Raw genomic sequence first — 21,914 nt, forward strand, 5'->3', positions numbered from 1 at the left:
AAAAGTTTGCAAACCTGTTATTTATTGTTAACAGTTGAAAATCAGTCACAGTTAAAATATGTTATATAAAATATAGCAGTTATCAATTTATTGGCAATTTTTGTTAATTCTACCTTATGATTCAATAAATGTTGGCAAAACTGTTACATATAAATAACAATTGAAACAGTAATACTACGTTATTTTTTATCTTATTATTCGATAGAAGTTTCTAAAACTGCTGTTTATTATTAACAGTTGAGAATTGTTATTACAGAATAACAGTTGAATACTGTTATTTTTAAAAATTAACGTTCTTTCGAAATTGATGATAATTATACCTAATTATTTAATACTGTTATTCATTAATAACCATTTTCTACAGTTGTCAATTTATTGAAAGTTTACGTTATTTACCTCTTTTTATTCAATAGCAGTCACAAAACTGTTACTATTTTATACATAGTAGTTGAAACTGTTACTGTTATGCAAAAATAACAGTTTTTTTAATTAAATTGAATGATATGCAGTAAAAGTATCAAAAAGAAACGTATATGTTAATTAATATATTTTAAAGCTGTTCAAGCTATTCCACATTCTTTATTTGGTATTACTGACGTGTAAATAATATATTTTTTAATGTACTGCCTAATTTACCCCAATATTTTATTTTTTCTTGTGTTGAAAAATTGTTTTCTTTCTTTAGTTTTTTTCTGTATTACACTGAATTTTTATAAAACCCATGACAGGAAAAAATAGAGATATACCAAAATGACAGATTTTATACACCATTTACTATCATAACCACCTTCTCCATATATAAACAAAAAATGAATTAAAAGAATTAAATATACATAGTGATTTGTAAAAATGATGTTATTAAATAAACTGTTGTTTTATATATTAATTTTAAAATGGAAATTTTTATTAAGACTCCCATTTAAATCACTGAAAATTACTACGGGTATTAATATTAGTGTTATAAATGAAATATTGTATAAAACAATGAGATAATAAAGTTAAAACTAATTTAAACTGGAATGGACACGTTTTTATTGGTAGAATATAAGGTGGGTTGTGTTTCATTTTCTTTTTAAACGCAGTAGGTATAGTTAACTTATTTTCTTTTTTTATTTTTATCGGCAGAATATGTTGCCGAAGTTTCCCGATTACAATTCGGACCACCCTGTATACAGAGTATTTCAAAAAACAAGTTCCGTCTTTCGTGGGGAGATTCTTCACGTAAAAATAAGATTTATTTTTCATATCAACATAAGTTCGATTCTGCTTTGTTTTGGAGCTACAGAGGGTTAAAATCTTTTTTTATTTATTACAATTTCCTTCCAAGAACCTTTAGAAATTCGACTGACAATTTTGGGTAAAAGTTACTACAAATGCTATATATTTTAATGATAAAAAAGTGCCGGCAGATTCACCAGGGACGTGCATATGGGGTATCACCGGAATATATTTTTAAAAAACTGTACCCCACTGACTTTTTTTTCTGGTTAGCAGAGTGTAGGCCGCTTAATGCGAATTAAAAGTTGTTTCTTGATATTTTATCGATTTCAATCTCCTTGATGAGATAAACGCAATTTTATCAATATCCTTTAATCAAAGTCTAATATCAAACATGTAACAAACTTCAAAAATGTTTAACGTCATTAACTGGTTAAAGTGTTAAATTATTACTCATTGATTCCATATCAAAAAATATGAAAAAAAGTTCCTCTAAACATGGGTAAGGAAATGCATAGTATCAAAGATATACAAGATGCTAAAACTTTTTTGGAATTTGCTGTAGGTAACACTGAGCATCAATGTTATATGTCTTTAAATAAAATTTAATAAAATATTAGGTTAACTAATTTATTATTATTATTTATTTAATTTTAATAAGGAGTTCGAAATCGACCAAATATCAAGACAACTTTTAATTAGCATTTAACAGTTTACACAATTTGGCTAACAGGAGAAAAAACGCAGTGGCGCACATCGTTTTTTTAGTAAATAATTCCAGTGATAGTCCATATGCAGCTAGGTACTTGATGAATCTGTCGACACCCCCGCCCCCCTTTATTGCATTAAGTTATGGCATATTTAACGTAACTTTTATCTTCAAAATGTTATTCAAATCATAACAGAGGCGTTTTTCATAAAAATGATTTTTAGAAAATATATGGCAATGTAGCATTTTTCTGTCTATATCCGGTTAGTACCGGGTGGCCAACTAAGAATGGACGCCGGCTGTATCTCAGAAACTACTTATCGTATAACTTTGGGAAAAAAATTCTAATAAGTAAATCGACCAAGAGAAATCGCTGGAAATTATTTTCAAGTTCGAAAAATGCCCGCTAGGGGGCGTTTCTCTTATAGCCAATCAGAAAACAGTGTTTTTCTCAAAAATATGCAGGTGAATAGGTATTTTAAATATTACTATTGTAATCATCGAGAAATTTGTAATTTTTTTGATATAGAATGTTTTGCTCTATCTCTTAAAATAAAGTGGTGGGGGAAGGTTAAGCTCGCTTTTATTAAAATAAGGATAACTCTGGTTTAGGTTACGCGATTTAAACAAACTAGGGCTCGTTTAAAAGAGCTTTTCTTCATAATGATCTCCAGTATAAATTTTGTTTCCACAATTTTTTTCGTGGTGGCGAGAGGGCGCTGTTTGACATCATAACAGATATTGCGCTTTTGCGTAAAAACATTAAATAGGAGGCTATATTTCTCTTTGCACAGTTAAATAGAGCACAAAATTTCCAAAAGATCAGCGCAAACCACAACTTTCTATCAGCTCTCTAACCGGAGATATTAAGAGAAGAAATCATGTTAGGCTGCCGCTTAGGATTATATATGGTCTAAAAATTATAGTAGTAGACTAGGAAACAAAAAGAGGTAAATTGGTTACGTTAAAATATCAAAACATATTTTAATTCTATTTTAATACCATTTAATTATTATTTATCCATGTTCGTTCTTGATTCGACCCCATAAATTAAAACAAGATTAAAACCCAGGCATATTGAATTCGATGACCTAGCTAGCCAAGGAAATATGCCGCTCCAGCGTCTCTATCTACTAAAGTAAGTGGTATCCAAGAAGCTCCACACATTCATAGCAAAATATGAGACACAACTGCACCAAATTGCATTATCTACACCAACAGCATCCATGCTGATGAAATTGCTACAAATGCATTTTCATCATGATGGATCCCTTAACAAAATTGGCAATTCATCTCTTAGAAATTATGGATAGTTGATTTCATTCAGATAATTATTTGCCATCCTAGAATTCCTGCCTAAACATGCACCGACCAACGGTCTTGTTAACATTCGCACCTTCGGGGCTATATAAAAAGTGACCCAAACAACATAAACTTTATAATACAATAATAAATAACACAAACAACAGGTAAAACACGAAAACAAGTGGAATCAAGGACGAACTTGGATTAATAGCTAAATGACGTTACATGAAATAAACCCCTAGTTTTCGGCCATACGAAATTTGGCCCTTTTCTGTTAAAAGCAATATGGCGGCACAAAATTCCTAGAAATTTTAATAATATTATTGATTGTCCGACCTTTCGGACATTTTAATCTGAGAACTACCTACGTATAATAAACCAAGGAATTCGTAAAAATTATGTGGATGGACGATAATGTTACATAAACACGTTTAAAAATTTATGACGTCATCGTTTTTAAGAAAACGCCCGAAATTCGGATGCATGAAAACTGAACTTAAGCGTTTTGATATTTTGACGTTTGACCTCTTTTTGTTTCCTAGCCTACTACTATAATTTTTAGACCATATAATCCTAAGCGGCAGCCTAACATAATTTGTTCTCTTAATATCTCCGGTTAGAGACAAGATAGAAAATTGCGGGTTGCGCTGATATTTTGGAAATTTTCTGCTCTATTAAACTGTGTAAAGAGAAATATAGCCTCCTATTTAATTTTTTTATGCAAAAGCGCAATATCTGTTATGATGACAAACAGCGCCCTCTAGCTACCATGAAAAAAATGATAAAAACAAAATTTACACTGGAGATCATTAAGGAAGAAAAGCTTTTTTAAACGAGCCCTATATAGTTTGTTTAAATCGGTTAACCTAAACCAGAGTTATCCTTATTTTAATAAAGGCAAGTTTAACCTTCCCCCACCACTTTATTTTATAAGATAGAGCAAAACACTCTACATCAAAAAAATTAGAAATTTCTCGATGATTATAATAGTAATATTTAAAATACCTGTTCACCTGCATATTTTTGAGAAAAACCCTGTTTTCTGATTGGCTATTAGAGAAACGTCCCCTAGCGGGCATTTCTCGAACTTGAAAATAATTTCCAGTGATTTCTCTTGGTCGATTTACTTATTAGAATTTTTTTCCGAAAGTTATACGATAAGTAGTTTCTGAGATACAGCCGGCGCACAGTGCTTCGAACATATGGCTCTAGAAGACAAAAATCCAAAACTTCTCTTTTATTGTAAGCAATTTATTCAAACTAGGTTTATTTGACACAAATGATGAGTACTCTCATTGTACTAAATGATGATGTTCTTAGTCCCACGTTTATGAAAAAAAAATCTTATAAATAATAATAATGTTGGAGCTGTGTTCCATCTAAGCAAATAATAAGTTATAGTATGAAAACGGTGTAAGTATTAAATAAATTCCTGTGATAAAAAAGAATTGAAATAACATTAGAACATGATTCCTACAATATAAGCCTAATATAAGATAAAAATGTTTTTCTTTAATGAAAAAGAAACATTAATGTTATATTTAATTAAAAAAAAACTTAAGATACTATAAATTTACTTTAGGACAACAAAATGCATAGATCGTAACTACTCTGATTCAGGAGAATTACTGCTGACAGAATCTTCCAAATTTATAGTATCCAAATCACAGGTAGATGAAGTATCCTCACATATAATATATTTCTGTACATCATTTTCTAATATGTTACTTTTTCGCGTTGTTACTGTTCATTTTGTCGGTATGAGGGGTTCGGATGTTAATAGTTACATCTTTAATATACCTTCTCCATATATTATTTTTTCCTTTTCTTGGGTATAACATTTTATAATAAATTGAAAGATGGACATTTTTTTTATGCGACGTTTCGCTCCAACATAGTGGACTTTTTCAGGCACAAGTGGTGTCTCATTTGACTGGAAGGTTCATCAATATCTAATAAGAACATATTTTTTGAAATACAAATAATTTTGAGTTCTTATCCTTATGATCAAGCCAAGTATTAGCCAGATCGGCATTGCTTATCAATTTTACTCCATCTGAAAAGTATTATAAAATAAAGTTCGTCGCAAGCAGACGCAGGTGAACTATACAAAAATTAAAAGTGTATGAATATGCCTTTTTGAAGTTTGAAAACTTAAAATTTTTATACCCATTTAAGAATCATCTTAAAAAATAAATAAAAACTAAACAATCACGAACTTGTTTAGAAATAAATTTAAAGTACATACCTTGTTTAACAATATCCATAGTGGCTTTCAATTAAGTACGTACCCGTTTAACCACAGTTTAACTCCATAATATACAGAACTACTATGAACGTTATACTTTTCACTGATGAGATAATGATCGCAAAATTTATTTTTAGTGAAAATATTTGCTAACAAAAACGCTGTTTATGAAAAATAATATACAGGATGGTTGAACATTGCTATAAGTATAAAATTATATATTTAGATATTAGTAAATTTTAACTTATTTTTTTATTTTTGTCCATGGGACGAAACACTGTGCGGCGTCCATTCTTAGTTGGCCACCCGGTACATACTGGATACTTTCATCTTGTAAAATAAGGTATATCTAGAAGCTTTGGTTATTCTGTAGCAAACCAATTTTATTTAAACAATTATATTGAACAATGTATTTATAGGAATACAATAATGAAATTAAATAAAATGGAATTTATTTCTTATTAACAGTCATAAACATCGAACACAAAATCAAGAACAAAAGACTATAAAAATCATATTTTTATGTTTGATTATGTGTCACAGTTTTATTTTTACTATATTGTCAAATATTTACTGCCTTTCAGCACAAGTACCAACCTCTGTATCAAATTTCAACTAAAAAATAATGTTCTTTTAGTACAAATTATTTAAAAAAGTCAAGGTAATATACTTTAAAAATTTTAATTTAAAAAAATTCTGAAAAATGCTTGATCAAATTAAAAAAGAACTTAACGGTTACTACGATTATTTCGACGCTACTTTCGAAAAGTTTTTCGATCCCATACGAACTTACGTCAGAAATGGTATTTTCTTGTTTCTAGTTGTTGTCGATGCAGTATCTCAAACGAAATTATACTCAAGGTAATTAAAAATTATTAATTTCTAATTACGTTTAATCAGCTTCGAAAATTACACTCTTATCTCAATTTATTTAAAAATAGAGGTTATTACACTCAGATGCAAAAAAACGCAAAAAAATAAATTTAAAGTGTTATATTTTTGTTATTTTTAGCCCTATTTGCATGCATTTTTTAGTAAACTGTACATAATTATATCTATCAACTTTAATTCGTAAACTCAGTTTTTTGTAAACTTTAGTAATTGGCATATTATACAGGGTTAATCGAGGGGTTGTTTTTTTATCTTAACTTTGAAACACCCTGTGCAATAATTTCGTTTGTAAATTTTTCTAAAATATAATTTTACTGAGCATTTTGTTTTTTGGATCATGTCAATGCATGCTTTGGTTAATTTTTAAAAGCGAAATGAACTGATCACGATCAATTTGCAATTTTTTTAATTATCATTACTTTTGATGTATTTTTTTAAAAAGACGAGAAGGTTTTGGTGACTATTGTCGTAACGTCATATTACGCTGCATAGGATACTCTATACTAAATTAAAAAAAAAGTTAAAGACTAACGATATAGTCCTAATTTTAATAAACATAAACATTAATAACAATAACAGAACTAACGATCTTAAAAATTAACCAAGGCATGTATTGAGATGACCCAAAAAACAAAATGCTCAGGAGACATGGTTCTGACCCTAAAATTATATTTCAGGAAAATTTACACACGAAATTATTGCACAGGGTGTGTCAAAATTAGGGTAAAAAACCCTCGATTAACGCTGTATAATATCCCAAATACTAAAGTTTATTAAAAAACTGTGTTTACCAATTAAAGTTGATATAATTATATACAGCTTGCTAAAAATTCATAAAAATAGGGCTAAAAAGAACAAAAATATAACAGTTTAAATTTGGCCAAAATTTTCTCCATGCGTTTTTTTTGCATCTGAGTGTAGAATATTTCTAAAACAAAAATAAGACACGTTACATAGAAATAATCTTTGATACAGAAGAGAGTATTTCGGTCTTAAAACTGTCTTTAAAGCCTGGTCTACACGTATCGTTTTACCTTTCAGTCTTACCTGTTGTGTGTAGACGAAAAAACGGTCTGTTTTACTTGAACTGAATTGAGGCAACGTCTATATAGAACAGACGGGATCATTTATTTTTACAACAAATCTGTCGTTTTGACTACACTGAAAAGAATTTTACGTAAATTTAGAAAAAGTAATATGGATATGTACGGCAACTTTAATAAGCGGTTTTTCAAAATCTAATATTTTTCATAGTTTCACAAAATAATGTAATTTTACAAAATTGCATGGAGATATTTAATGATTATTAATTTATTAAGTTTAAATCTTCGAATTTTGGCCAGCTTTAATACGGAAATACACCTCTGTGCGTGCTAACCAAACGAAACCAGATACTTAAACACTTTCAATGAACTACTTGCTTTAATTTTTAATTATTTTAAGACATTAAATAATTAAATAATTAGCAGCAGAATGAGGAAAACTAGTTTAACAATAAATTGCACAGAAAAAACAGAGTGCTTCAAATTCGCCTCTCGCCATTGGGATTTCGGAAACGATAAGAGATACAGGGTGGCTTAAATTAGGCTAAAGTTTCAATCATTTCCGGAAATATGGCAGTTTTGGTTTTTATTCTTTTACGAGTTTATTTTAGTAGTTAGAAAAAAACTACAAATATATTCTCAAACAAACTGTTTTAGCTTTATCCTTTGTGCGGTGACGTCAAAAATCACTTCAGACGTTTGGTTTCTCTTTGACCGTCATCAAAGTTGTTAATTTATGGGTTTTTATTTCATTTTTTAGAAGACATATTACCTCCCGAATGCAATGATGTATAGCACTTACCCAAAAAATGTTGCTTGTTTTTTACATGCATATAACCGAAAGTGACTCCTATATCTATCTATCTTCAACACATGCCTCTTATGAGAATATTGTTTATTATATTGGGTGGTCCGAATTGTATTCCGAAAACTTCGGCAGCATATTCTGCAGATAAAAATAAGTAAAAAAGTTCATATAAATGTATGATGTATGTCCTTAAATGCTTAGTTTCATAGATACAGGGTGTAGGAATTTCATTTTTATTTAGATTTTTTCCAAATAATATTTGAAGTCACGTTAATATTTGGATAAAAATTTGTGTCTGGAAGTTTTTTGACATGAGAAATTTGATTTTGATGTCAATATGACTCCCATTTGTAGGGGGCGCCACCTGCATGTGTTTTAACTGTTTTGAAGAATAATAACTTTTCGTGTGCACCTGTATAAAACTACTTGTCTTGTGTACAAAAAACACTACTTGTGTACAAAAAATGTCTCTTGGTAAAAATGGCTACGAGCAACCGTTCTCAAGATATTTAGACTGGAAATTGGCAATACATGTTATAATTGACAAAAAATAAGCATGCATTGAGTAGATAGTAATTTGACTGAAATTATAAATTTGGAAACTTTTTATTTTATTAAATTAATCATAAATTTTTCTTTGAAAAAATGATGATAAAAACAGTTTCTGTTGAACTTGTGCCACAAAAACATTTCAAATTTATAATTTCAGTCTAATAACTATTTAGTCAACATGTTTAATTTATGCCAATGCAGATAGGTATTGATAATTTTGATTCCAAATATCTCAAGAATCATTAGGTACTCGTAGCGACTTCTACCAAGAGATTTTTCTACGGAAAAACGTCGAAAATGTATATTTTTTTTACTCAGTAGTTTTATACAGGTACGAACGAGAAGTTATTATTCTTCAAACCAGTTAAAAATATGTAGATGGCGCCCTCTACAACTAGGAGTCACACTGACATCAAAATCAAATTTCTCATGTAACAAAAACTTCTAGACGCTAATTTTCATCCAAATATTGATGTTACTTCATAAATTATTTGGAAAAAATATAAATAAAAATGAGACTTCTACACCCTGTATCTCCAAAACTAAGTATTTTAGGATATACATTAATACGAACTTTTTTACTTATTTTTATCTGCAGAATATGCTGCCGAAGTTTCCTGAATGCAGTTTGGATCGCCCTGTATATTTCTTTGTAAGTGCGTTATACATTTGTATTTGAGAGGTCAGAGATAAGCTTCTAAAAATGAAATAAAAAAACCATGTCCGTATTTAACTGTCTAAATAAACTCCTAAGAAATTTTGATTTTTCCATCATATATCCGGAAATGATAAAGATAACTTTGTCCCAATTTAAACCACCCGTCGTGTCCTATATCCCAATGATGAGAGCCGAACTTGAGACACCCGGTATATAAACAATAACCCAACAACTATTTATCAAATTAAATTATTTCATGCGTGCATTTCAACAATTAAACAGTCAAGGTTTTAAGTATTCGATATCAACAACAAATTGGAAATAAACGAAAATGAAATTAATTAGGAAATATTAAAGAAATACATAATAATATATGCATGTCATTAAAAAACAGGCCATCTCAGTTTGTGACACACTTTTCTTCGATTCTATTTGTTTTATTGTGTCGAACAGTGCAGTGTAACTTGAATAATGTTTTAGGATAATCGCCGCCTTCAAAATAAAATGAAGTAAGTATATTATTTTCATTTTTATTAAATAATAAAAAAAAATAAGATTAGTTATAAAACTTGGTTGCAATGGCTTGATGAAAAGAAAAATTTCATCCGAATGTATTGTTTTTTTTTCGTTTAGAATAGAATATCAGGTTATTTTTAGGTATTTTTAATTAGTATATTTTTTTTCAAATGTTCTTGCAAGAAAGTCGGTTATCATTTCAATTTCATTTACTTATAACATTTAATTTTATGAAATTGGCTTTATTTTATGTCATTATTTTTTGGATTTATTATTAGGGAATTTTGATTTTTTTAGAGCCCCTGTATATTTATTAAACTTTTTTCTTCAATGTTTTTCAATATTTTCTCCTAGAACCCGACTTTTTCCATTTATATTATGAGTCAACGATAGAGTAAAGTCCATTATCTCATTTGTTTCCATTTTTCGACGTTTGTTTACAAAAAAAAATATATATTAAATATAAAAGTTATAGGGACGGATAAGATACATATTTTAAAATTATTATAGAATATACAGAGTGCTTCAAAAAAGTGTGGGAAATATAACATAAGTTTTTTTTAAATGCAACACCCTATTTTTATTTTATTTTTAGATTCTGCCTAAAATTCCATAACTTTTTTACATGTGATGTATATACCTAAAATTAGTAGTTTTTGTAATATTTAAATTTGTTTAAACAAAGGTTAGATTGCAGTGTGGTAGAAAATTGTCAGTGATGCCATTGTTTCTGAAGTTGGAGAACTAAAATTTAGTATAGAATTTTATAGAGATATAGAAAAAGACGTATGTAAAGATATTTTAGTTAAATGCTACAGGGTGTTCAAAATGTATTTATGAATTTCAAATTTTTAAATTAAGAAATTTCAAATTTTTTAAATGGTACACCCTATATACTCGTATTATGATTTTTTCTGATAGATTTTACAAAACTCTTCAACTTTTATTAAGTATGTCATACACCTATTTTTAATCGTTTGCGATTTATTCAATTTTTTTCTATTTTTACCCATATTTTTAATACAATTACCCTATAACATCGTAGTTACCATGATAAAAAGTAATAATTATCAAAATTTCATATCTCTCTGTTAATAAGTATAAATGGTAGAGATAATAGTTACAGATTTTCCTGAATATGAATTACCTAGTCAATGTGACTGATATACCTACACGAACAAGCCAAGAAAAATATATTTTTTGGTTTAGTACTATATATTATATAGTACTTTCTTAAGTGCTATAAGAATAGATGTAGATTATCTAGAAAACATTTTCATATTATAGATATTATATTATATTATATGATATTATTTTCAGTGTGTAATGGTTTTGCGGCAGTATTAGTAATACTGGCTTTACAAAATGAATTATGTAGCAGAATTTATAAACCAGAATTACTAGGATAAAAAAAAAATACTGTATGCCGAAGATAATTCCTATATCAGTAGTCGTCAACAATTAAGTAACTTAGTATTACCCTTATCTGTGGCTATTCACCCAGACGGAAAATCCAACTGTATTTTGTATTATGAGAAAAGACATAATACAGAATACACGAAGAAATTCACGACGGCGATTTTAGTTTATTTGTGTAAGGTTAATTAATTTTAACTAATATAATAACAATTGTAAGTATTAAGTGTGTTAACTAATGGTTACTAAACGCGATTAACTCAGTAACCATCAATTCGAAGTTGGTCAAAGAATGTCTAGAGAAGATCAACAAATTAGGCAAAGAAAATAAAGTCCTCCTACTCTGGGTGTTTACTTACCAACTGATAGAAGGCAATGAAAAAACAAATGATCTAGCTAAAAAAGGAGAGAATACTGGTTTAGAAAGAAAAGGAGAGAACACTGGACCAGAACCGTTCTGTTTTCCAAGCGGGAACCAGCTGAAAGCGGAACTAAAGAATCTGGAAGACTCCATCTGTAACCTTTGGAATGGGTGTCTTCCAACGGTCTAAGACACTCGAAAAAGTTCCCCCGAACTTACGACCGAGAAAAATCAATGGTTTTCCTTGATTTAAGTAAAAACAATCTTCGGATGGTCACGAGATTTCTAACAGGACACTGTCTCCTCAACGAACACCTCAGTAGGCTGAAGCTGAGAAACAACGGCGAATGCAGATTCTGTGGGGAAAATGGGGAAATACCAGAACACCTTATCACTGAGTGCGCCGAGACGACGACCATTCGTGCCATGAACTTTAGTACGGCTGATGTCGAGGATGGAGAGCTGGCCTCCGTGGGGCCGTCTCAGATACTGGCTTTTGTCAAAGCCCTGAGACTGTATGATGAGTTATAACTCGTTATAACTCAAGAAAGGGGAATACACAATAGAACTGTAAGGTCGCGGTGATTAACTCCCCTCCTAAACATTCTACACATTCTACATTCTACAACTAATTATTAAACTACTTGATAAAGATAAGTAATAAATATTGTTGTTTTGTCATGGCTATGATGATATAGCGTAATTGTATTAAAAATATGGGCAAAAATAGAAAAAATTGAAGTAAATTGCAAACTATTAAAAAGTGGTATATGACACTATAAAAGTTGAAGAGCTTTGTAAAATCTATCAGAAGAAATGATAATATATAGGGTGTACCATTTAAAAAAATTGAGATTTTTTAATTTTAAGCAGTTGAAATTCATAAATATATTTTGAACACCCTGTAGCATTTAACTAAAATATCTTTACATGCATCTTTTTTTTTAAGTTCTAAAAATGAAAAGGCCTTTCTCTGGTAATACAATTTATATTTTACTCTTTGATAGATGTTAATTATTAAAGAATGCATTTTTCTCAAAATGTCAAAAATAAAAAAGTTTTTCCTCTTGTAAAGACTATCCGGAGAAATATTGTAGAGGGTGTTCAAAATATTAAGGAAGGGATTCCTCATCAACACATAAGAAAAAAATTCTATAAAGACGTGTTCTGAAAGGGCTATGTTTAAAGATGCGCGATTCTAAATGTTTTAAAAAAATATTTAGTTTCTTTTGTAATTATCTTAAATACTATTATTTTATTTAATTTGCTATAGGTAGCGTGTTTTGTTTTCAAGTATTTAAATACTTTACCAATACTATAATTACAAATTGAAATATTTTTTTTAAATGGGGTTCAGAGACCCGCAGTCAATTGGTTTTATTTTTTTCTATGGTCAAAAAAAAAACGGCAACAGCGATGGCTATGAAACGAAGATCGCTGTCATTTTATATGTAAAATTATATAGGGAATGTCATCGATGTTCATTTTCAAGTCAACTGGATGCCGTTTTTTTTCGATTATACGGTAGTTCTAGATAAGCATATACTACATGAGAAAATAAAAGTTGTATTTTTAGTTGCTTTATATAAAAAAATATATATAAATTGCAAGAAAAGCCAGTGGCACTTTTTATTATAGAAAAATATTGTTTGAAGTAATGTTTCTTTCCTATAGTACTAACTTTGTATAGTAAGCGCCACGAATGTTTGGAGTTTCCACGAGTGATTCATCGGTCGCTACCATGTGAACTAATCTGTTCAAGGTTACATAAAACTTAATTCCAGTGCCGTGGTGTTTCAAGTCATATAATAATCAATATATAATCTGTTGTTTTAATTGTCAAAGTCTTGTCAAAACATATATTTGGTTATAAATATAAACTAGAATGCCCCATTGGTCGCACTGCAAGCACACAAATGGACTGACGCACAAAAACGAATCAATCAAAGAAACGCGATATAGTATCGTCTTTCTCAATCACGCTAACATTTTAGAATAAGTAGGAGGAGCGCAGGCAGATGATTAGATCGGGTCTTTAAAAACCTACGTCTGCGGTAAAAATTTACGTTTTTAATATAAAAATGATAGCGCGCGTGTCGATTTTAACTTCATCAAGTAATGAATCACTCCCAAACATTCGTGGCGTTTACTGTACTATTATTTTGTACATTTTTAATTGTCATTGGTAATGCTTGTATAGCAAAAATGTAATAAATTAAACGTCATTTTCTATTGTTACAGAGTATTATCCATAATTATATTTGGTATTTCTTTTGTATTTTTTACAACCATCGCCATTTTGATCGGGAAGAAACCTTTAGACGCACCTAATGTAGGACTTTCAATTGTAAGTAGTAAAAAATAGATAAATTATACAGGGTGACACAAAAACGCTTCATATTTGGTTTTATATTTAAGGTTTTTATTCGAATATTTTTAAGAAAATATGCTGTCTATATACAGTAGTGTTTATTAATTATTATGTGAGGTGTTTTTAAGGACTTTTTAATCTCTCCCCTCTCCCCTACTGGTGAGATGTCGTGAAATTTGTCTCGACAGTCTCGACACTCCTTCAAATATCACGTGAGATCTTTCAAAATTTGTATTTTGAGTATAAATGCGTTGGATTTACTTAAAAAACATAATTTGCTTTATTATTTTTATTGAGACTAGTAAAGACTAGTATTTGAGATTGTTTAGATTGTAATCTAAAACCACGGTGATTACCATAAAATTGGTGGTTTTATTGCAAAAGGTACTATGTCGAAATCTTATTGCGATATTATTGTAACACGATAAACGTGTTTTCGCCTAAATTTCGAATTCTATAAAAATCATATGGTTCCATTTCGCTTAAAAAAGGTTCCATTTGGCTTTTTAAGCCACATGTAAACATATGATTTTTATGGATCATAGAACTTATTGCCATATTATATTATGTAACAAGTGAAAAACCAAAATTTCGACATGGCACCTTTTGCCATAAAACGACCGAAATAATACCGTATGATCGAATAAAAACGTCGTCAGCGATGGCTATGAAATGAAGATCGCTGTCATTTTATATGTAAAATTATATGGGAAATATCATCGATCGTCATTTCATAGCCATCGCTGACGCCGCGCGCCGTCATGTTAAATAAAAACAGAAAACTACTGTATAAATATGACATATATTCGCTATATATTTATAATTTCAGTCTGACTTTTGTGAAAAGCACAATTACACGTTAGACACCGAGACAGCTGTCACTGAAGATGGATATATTTTATCGTTACACAGAATTAAAGTGAAGAAATATGCCAATCTCACAAAGAAACCGCCTGTTTTCTTCATGCACGGACTTACCGGTAATATTCCAATTCTTAGTGTGGGTTTACATGCATAATTGGATATTTCTAAGTTACCTTAAAAAATGACGAATAGAAAAATATTATTATCTTGTCCAGATCAACCATACTAAAAAAAACGGCGTCAGAAACGGATGGGAAATTACAATCGATGATAATTTTGACGAAGTCAAGCCCTAGACCTCATTTACTTGGCCTGTACTCTTGGCCTTAAAAAGGTTGTAGTAATTGATTTTTATACCGGGTGCGTCTCAAAAGTGGCTCACCCTTATAACTTTTTTATTTCTTCAGATAAAAAAAACGAGATTTCGTATGTTAGTATATGACATAAATTAGGATTGATTGACATATTTAATTGTTTTTGATCACTTCATGTTTCACCGGAAATGACTACAACTTTTGATTTTTAAATGACACTCTCGGTATTTTTTTATTTTATTCGATAGAAAATGACACTCTGAATAGATTGACATTTTTGCATATGGTTATTTGAAATTGTAACATACAGTTCATATTGGCAAATTGACTCGAAATACCCAAGAACGGTAAACTAATAGGATTGCTCATCCTCATAAGACGTACGTTCGCCTCTTCCCGCGCTTCAGCTGACAGTTGTGACGTCATTGTAGTCCTTGTCAAAGCCTTCGTGGCCTTGTCATGATAGTGTGTATTATTAGTTGCCTATGGTAAACTTATAAAAATAACAGCTGAGAAATTTTGAGGTAATTATTTTGTCAATTTTAAATGTGAAAAAGGTGTCTTTAGGTTTGTCTGTAAGTTTTTAGAGCTATAGAGTGTATAAATACGTTCATTTTGTGTTGTGGATTATGACAAAGTGCATACTAAGTGCCCACGATTTTGTTTATTAATTATTTTAAAGCAAAATATGAAAGTACTCTAAAAAGAATGCTTGCAAAAGGTGACTGCTGTTCTTAAAAATGCATTATTCGAGTATTTAATACGATTTATACAGTTAATTTTCTATACTGCATACATATAAGGTATTTAAACAAATAAACTAAATAATGAAAGTTTTGCATTCGGCAACCAATAATGCACGCGTGTGTATTATTGGTTGCCGGATAAGGACTAATAACCATGACAAGGACTACAATGACGTCACAAAGCGAGTAGTTTTCGCATGCATCTGGCGGACACTTTTGGCTGAATGAGCAGTCCTATTAGGTTAACTGTTCTTGCGAAATACCAAGTGTGTGGTACCAAATTATTCGTAAAAAAATCTTTTTCCAAATATGCCAATGAGCCACCCTTGTTTCATTTGAAAAAAATAAGATATGATGAAAAATACGATTTCTTTTAACCGACCAGGACAAGACACGAAAAGCATTAGGCGATCAGATCTATTTGTCCAAGGCTCCTTGGTTAACATTTAGTGTTTTTAACGCAGCCATTCTGAATTGAAATTTAAAATACGATTTTTTAAAGGAAAATCTGAAAAGTTGATATATGATATGTGTCCCCAGCCGTCTTTGACGCCTTTTTTTCGATTATACGATATTTCTAAAACATCTATTTAGGAAGTTCAGGTGATTTCATATGTGGAGGCCCGGGAAAAGGTTTGGCCTTCCAACTGGCCGATAAAGGATACGATGTGTGGTTAGGTAACCAAAGAGGCAACACTTATTCCAGAAACCATATCATGCTGGAAGCAGATCTGGATGCAGCGTTCTGGGATTTCAGGTACATGAAATTATTTGTTTTTGCCATGTTCCAATCTTTGCATATACAGGGTGAGTGGGTGAGTCTTAAATAAATGCAAATAATTTCACAGGGCTGGAGATCTGGATAAAAGAAACATATTTTCTCTTTGCGTTTTTCAAAAAAGTCCAAAACCACCGAGTTAGTTGATTTCGATAATTTAAAAAAATATGTATTTTTGTAATTTGCTTTACTTTTATACCTAGGTGTTAAAATGACTTTTATATATTGTCAATTACGGACGCAAAAATGTATACTTTTGTGACGTTTGAAAAAAAATCTATTTCTAGTTATCACGAGATAGCCATGTACGATATTCCCACCATGATCGACCACGTGATCAACAAAACAAAATTTTCCAAACTGACTTACGTGGGAATGTCACAGGGATCTTTGACTTACTTCATCATGACGTCAGAAAAACCGGAATACAACAAGAAAATAAAAGTAGCCAATCTCCTGGCTCCAGTGTTCACATTCTACAACACGAAAAACTACTTGTTTTGGTTGTGGGACCTAGGAAATTTTGCTATAGAAGTTAGTACTAAAGATAACCCGTATGATAAAAATAAAACAAAATGGCAAACGATAATAATTTCGGCGAGGTCAATCTCTAAATGCCATTTACTAAAAATTGGTATGAAACTGGTCAAAAATTAGTACTAGTAATTATAAAAATATTAAAAAAGGATAGAACCCCCGTTTTCAGACATACAAATCTATTTCCAAAAAATAGTATATTGTTTTATTAAGAGTAAAAATAACACTTCCTGCGTGAGATTGTACGTTTGACATACAGGCGAGGCACAAAAAGTCATTTTTACTCCGAATAGAACATGCTATTTTTTTTCAAACGCCACAAATAAGTTTTTAAACAATTCCAAACGTTCAAAATAATATAAAAAAATATTTAAAAGTAATAGGTACCTTGTCAGAAATTATATATTATATATCGAGAAAATATGGTTACGCTCGTTGAATTTGACATTTTATGTGAGTTTAATAATATATTTTCGTACTTTTAATCAGGGTTCGGAAAACTACATGTTACTTTTAAAAACTAGTTTATGTAGAGGGTGTAGTTTATGTAACATATGTATGTAACTTTCAAATGTCAAAAGTATGAGGTGAGGTTATAATAAGTTAAAGCTTTTATTTAGAAAACACATAATGTATTTAAGAAAACAGAATTTTAAACTATACCATTTAAAAATGATTTTTAATCAATATAAAAATATATTACAACCTACTTAAGACCAACTGGCAAAAAACTTCATTAAAAAAAACAAAGAAGAGTACGGACCAAATAAATGACTTCTAGGGGTTGACCTCGCCAAAATTATCATCGATTTTGTCGTTCCCAAGTCGTCTTTGACACCGTTTTTTTGTTAAACTTACTCTTTTCTCTTTTTATTCGTAGAAAATAATTTCTCTTTATTTTTAGCCCTTAATGAGAATATTTAATATAAACGAGTTGTTTAATAGGAACCATTTTTCTACTGAAGTATTAAGATATATTTGCATAGGTCCTCATAAAATCGCAAACTGGTTCTGCATACATTTTATAGGGAAATATTTCATGGGACTTTCTACAAACGATGTTGATTATGTAAGTTTCAAGAGTTTTTTTTTATTTTAACCTTTTATAAACTCCCCGGGGCATAAAATGTCGCCACCTTAAAATTTTGACTAAGTTTCAAAACACCCTATGGAAAAAATACAGGAATGCCATTTAGATTACAGGAAAGTGTTTTTTTACCCAAAATGCCCGTCTCATTTTTTCCACAGGGTGTTTTAAGTTTATTGTAAAAACCAACGTTTTGATTTACTCCGGTATAAACTCACCTAAACGAAGAATATAAGCAATTAAAATAATAAAAGATAATGCCAATAAATTTATCTACAAACTAATACCACTTAGGGCATAAAGCTTGATAACTTAGTTATAAGACCTCAAAAGAAGGTTAAATACATGGGGATTTGGTTCGACTCGGGCATGCGAATGACCTCACACATCACAGAGATCAGGAATAAAACGACTGGCATCATCCAGCATCTGACGAGAATCACTCCCAATAACGGACGACTTCGCGCTCAGAAAAGAAGACTTCTGGCTTCGGTAGTTCATTCGACCGTACTCTACGCATCACCAATCTGGGACAGATCCATGCGCTTCAAACATTACGAAAACATGCTAGAAAGGATAAACAGGAAGTTAGCACTCAGGGTTGCATCGGTATACTGCACATGCCCAACAATAGCGGTACTGTGTCTTGCTAAGATATCTCCGATCAGTCTAATGATCGAGGAAAGAAACCAAATATATAAAACCGGAACTTCCTTCCGTCAAGAGGCCGGGAGCATTGTACTACAGCGATGGCAGACACGATGGGAAGCATATGCCGGTAGACAAAGGCTTTCATACCCAATATCAAAGATTGGATAAACTGCGACCAGGCAAATCCGTACTACAACATCACGCAAGCTATGACTGGCCATGGAGTCTTTGGCGAGTATCTGCAAGGCGGATTCTCCTACATGCTGGTGATGCTGGTATTACGAGGCGTCAGACTCGGCCAACCATACACTATTTGAGTGCTAAGCGCACGTCGATATAAGGGAAAACCATAAGGGAAAACACAGAAACAGTATGTGGTACGAAGATCACTAGAGAAAACGTCGGAAACTTTCTGACATTATCGAGCGATCGAAGCAATTTACGGGATGTTCAGTAACATCATGAAGAAAAAGGAGAAGAATGAAAAAGACAAGGTTTGGGTACAAAGCAACCCCCATAGAAGAATAGATAAGTCTCTAATCTCGATGAAATGCTTTCGGCGGTACCGAGATTGGCGAGTTTAGAGCACAGATGGGTTTTTAGTAGGTAGCCCTCTCGCAGTGAGGGAGATCCCCACACTCCAACCCTAAAAGCGTTTCCTATTTATAAAAAAATATATGAAATAACTGCGTGAATTGGTCATCGATATCGATAACGCCTCTTCTTGTTAATATTTGAGCATTTTGTTAGTGGGCCATCTTGTATAATACAACTATTTTTTAGGATATTTTACCTTTTACGCTCACTTTGTACCCTTCTGGGGCTTCTGTAAAGCAATTCCTACATTTCGTACAAGGAAGAAAATCAGGTATAAAGAAATAAACAAATTAAATGTATCTATGACTAAATGTTTCTATTTTACAGGAAACTTTAGCCAGTATGATCACTACGATCAAAATCAAGCAAGATATAATAATCCTAGTCCGCCATTGTACGATATATCAAAATCAACAGCTCCTGTAGCACTCTATTACAGTAGAGGGGATGAACTGATTAATATAGAGGTATAATTATAATCACATTTTAAACAATAATTATCATTTATTACATAAGTGTTTTAGTTAGTATTCTATCCACGCAAGAATATGTTGCAAACGCGTGAACGTAATTTTTTTAAGTGGATAAAAATGCAACTAAAACACTATTGTAATACAAAGTTTTATCCACAAACACGTGGCATATTTACTTAAAATTATAAAAAATTGCTAGGAATAATTAGCAGCGAGCATTATTTTTAAAAATCGAATTAAGTTTGTTATTATAGTAAATAGTAACTATAAGCGATACCAATTAAAGTTTTACTTACGTAATCGAGGGCGGGATTTTTAAATTCATTGTTGCCAACCACGGATATATTCAGCGTCGGACTGACTAACTGGAATTTCAATTTCCCGCAGTGGTAAAAAAATGCTGTGCTGTAAAAAATGTCAAAATGCCAATTTATTTATTCTAAGATTTATTCCTGACATTGTCATTCGTTTTGACACTTTAGTTTTGTATTACGAGATTTTGGTTTAAGTGAATTGTGTTATAATACTTTAACTTAATTTTTTTTACTAGTAGACCTTCCAGTGGAACATTGTTTTTTAGAACCTTTTTTAGTGCGAAGTAAACAAGATAGCTTAATAACCGTAAAAACTCATCGCAACATTATTAGATTATTTTGAACGGGAAAGCGGTAGAAATGGCTCTTTATGTCCTTTGTGTTAAGAAGGGGAGTTTTGTTGATGTAAATAATGTTTATATATTTATAATTAATTTATTTCTGTTTCCTAAAATATTAATATTTTGATTAAAAGAAAATATGTAAAAGTGGACAATGCTGTGCCAGTCAAGCTTAATCACGTGACTAAAAGTTTATTTGATTTGAACTATATTTACGTTTACTTAGCTATCCACTTACTGCCTGCGAAGTCTAGGGAACATTACGAAAAAGGGTGTGTTTATTCTACTAGTGGAATAAAATTATTTTATCCCATTAGTCGATAAAATATAATTTTAAACGCTTCATATGCATGAATAACACTCCAATAACTTTTAAAAAGCATTGTGGCATCTATAAGCAGTAAATCTAAGTACATTCAAAATTGAAAATACAGTTTTCTACTTTGTATATCTGCGATGCATCATGAGATGGCGCCACAAGGATAAATTTTAAATTATATTATTCCGAATTCATTAAAAGATGTCGCTGTTTGAGATGATATAATTATTTAAAAATGATAATATCGTCCCATTGCTGCCAGAAGTCACTAACTTACTTTTTATTACTTCCGAGAAAAATGCGTCTAAAGATGAATTGCATTGCATAAAGATGTTATAGTTAGTAACTATTCGGTGTTAAAATAAAACATAAATAGCCAGAAATCGTAGTTAATGACTTTTGCAATCGATACTCCGCTTCAAAACATAGTTAGTGATTGAATTTGGTTGTTCGGAAAAATGTTAGTAACTTTTGGCAGCTATGGGACGATATATTTTAAATTCTCTTTTTTTTTCAGAAACTCTATCACGCGCTGAAGAAAATACCGAATGTTATATTAAAACATAAAGTGCCTGACAACGAATTCAATCATGGCGATTTTATTATCAGTACCAAAGTAAATGACATGGTTTATTATAAATTAATTGATCTGATTGATGAGTATCACAGAAAGAAATAAAAAAAAATATTTTTTTATTGCTCTATTTTGTTTTTCTTTCATTTCTGAGACAACGAATGGGTTGAAATGTAATTAATTGTATGAATTCTCCGGAGGGACAGACTATATAGATTTACTA

At 30.8% G+C, this 21,914-nt stretch overlaps 1 protein-coding gene across 6 annotated transcripts; it reads left to right on the top strand.

Moving 5' to 3' along the window:
* The first annotated feature begins 6,040 nt into the window (after window positions 1-6,040).
* On the top strand, window positions 6,041-21,821 carry LOC115885172 (lipase 1-like). 6 transcript variants are annotated; one of them, XM_030903984.1, is made up of 11 exons: window positions 6,053-6,141; window positions 6,302-6,341; window positions 9,913-9,941; window positions 13,967-14,072; window positions 14,926-15,076; window positions 16,615-16,777; window positions 17,086-17,332; window positions 18,240-18,404; window positions 19,857-19,941; window positions 19,998-20,137; window positions 21,635-21,821. In XM_030903984.1, exons 3-11 carry the CDS (start codon window positions 9,937-9,939, stop codon window positions 21,794-21,796), a joined length of 1,224 nt encoding a protein of 407 aa, XP_030759844.1. In that variant the 5' UTR covers window positions 6,053-6,141; window positions 6,302-6,341; window positions 9,913-9,936; the 3' UTR covers window positions 21,797-21,821. The 6 variants fall into 6 exon arrangements, with proteins under 6 accessions (XP_030759843.1, XP_030759842.1, XP_030759844.1 ...); XM_030903983.1 differs by lacking the exon at window positions 6,302-6,341 and having other exon boundaries at window positions 6,041-6,141; XM_030903982.1 differs by lacking the exon at window positions 6,302-6,341 and having other exon boundaries at window positions 6,048-6,141; window positions 9,827-9,941.
* Window positions 21,822-21,914: the final 93 nt, after the last annotated feature.

Source organism: Sitophilus oryzae, unplaced genomic scaffold, assembly GCF_002938485.1.
Source record: "Sitophilus oryzae breed Bouriz unplaced genomic scaffold, Soryzae_2.0 scaffold_376_pilon_pilon, whole genome shotgun sequence".
Lineage (NCBI taxonomy): Eukaryota > Metazoa > Arthropoda > Insecta > Coleoptera > Curculionidae > Sitophilus > Sitophilus oryzae.

Excerpts from the sequence above, each read along its gene's own strand:
- LOC115885172 (XM_030903980.1), top strand. The coding sequence starts at position 6,184 with ATGCTTGATCAAATTAAAAAAGAACTTAACGGTTACTACGATTATTTC. Across the intron at positions 17,333-18,239 it reads TAGGAAATTTTGCTATAGAA|CCCTTAATGAGAATATTTAA; the intron begins GTTAGTACTAAA and ends CTTTATTTTTAG. Across the intron at positions 19,942-19,997 it reads CGTACAAGGAAGAAAATCAG|GAAACTTTAGCCAGTATGAT; the intron begins GTATAAAGAAAT and ends TCTATTTTACAG.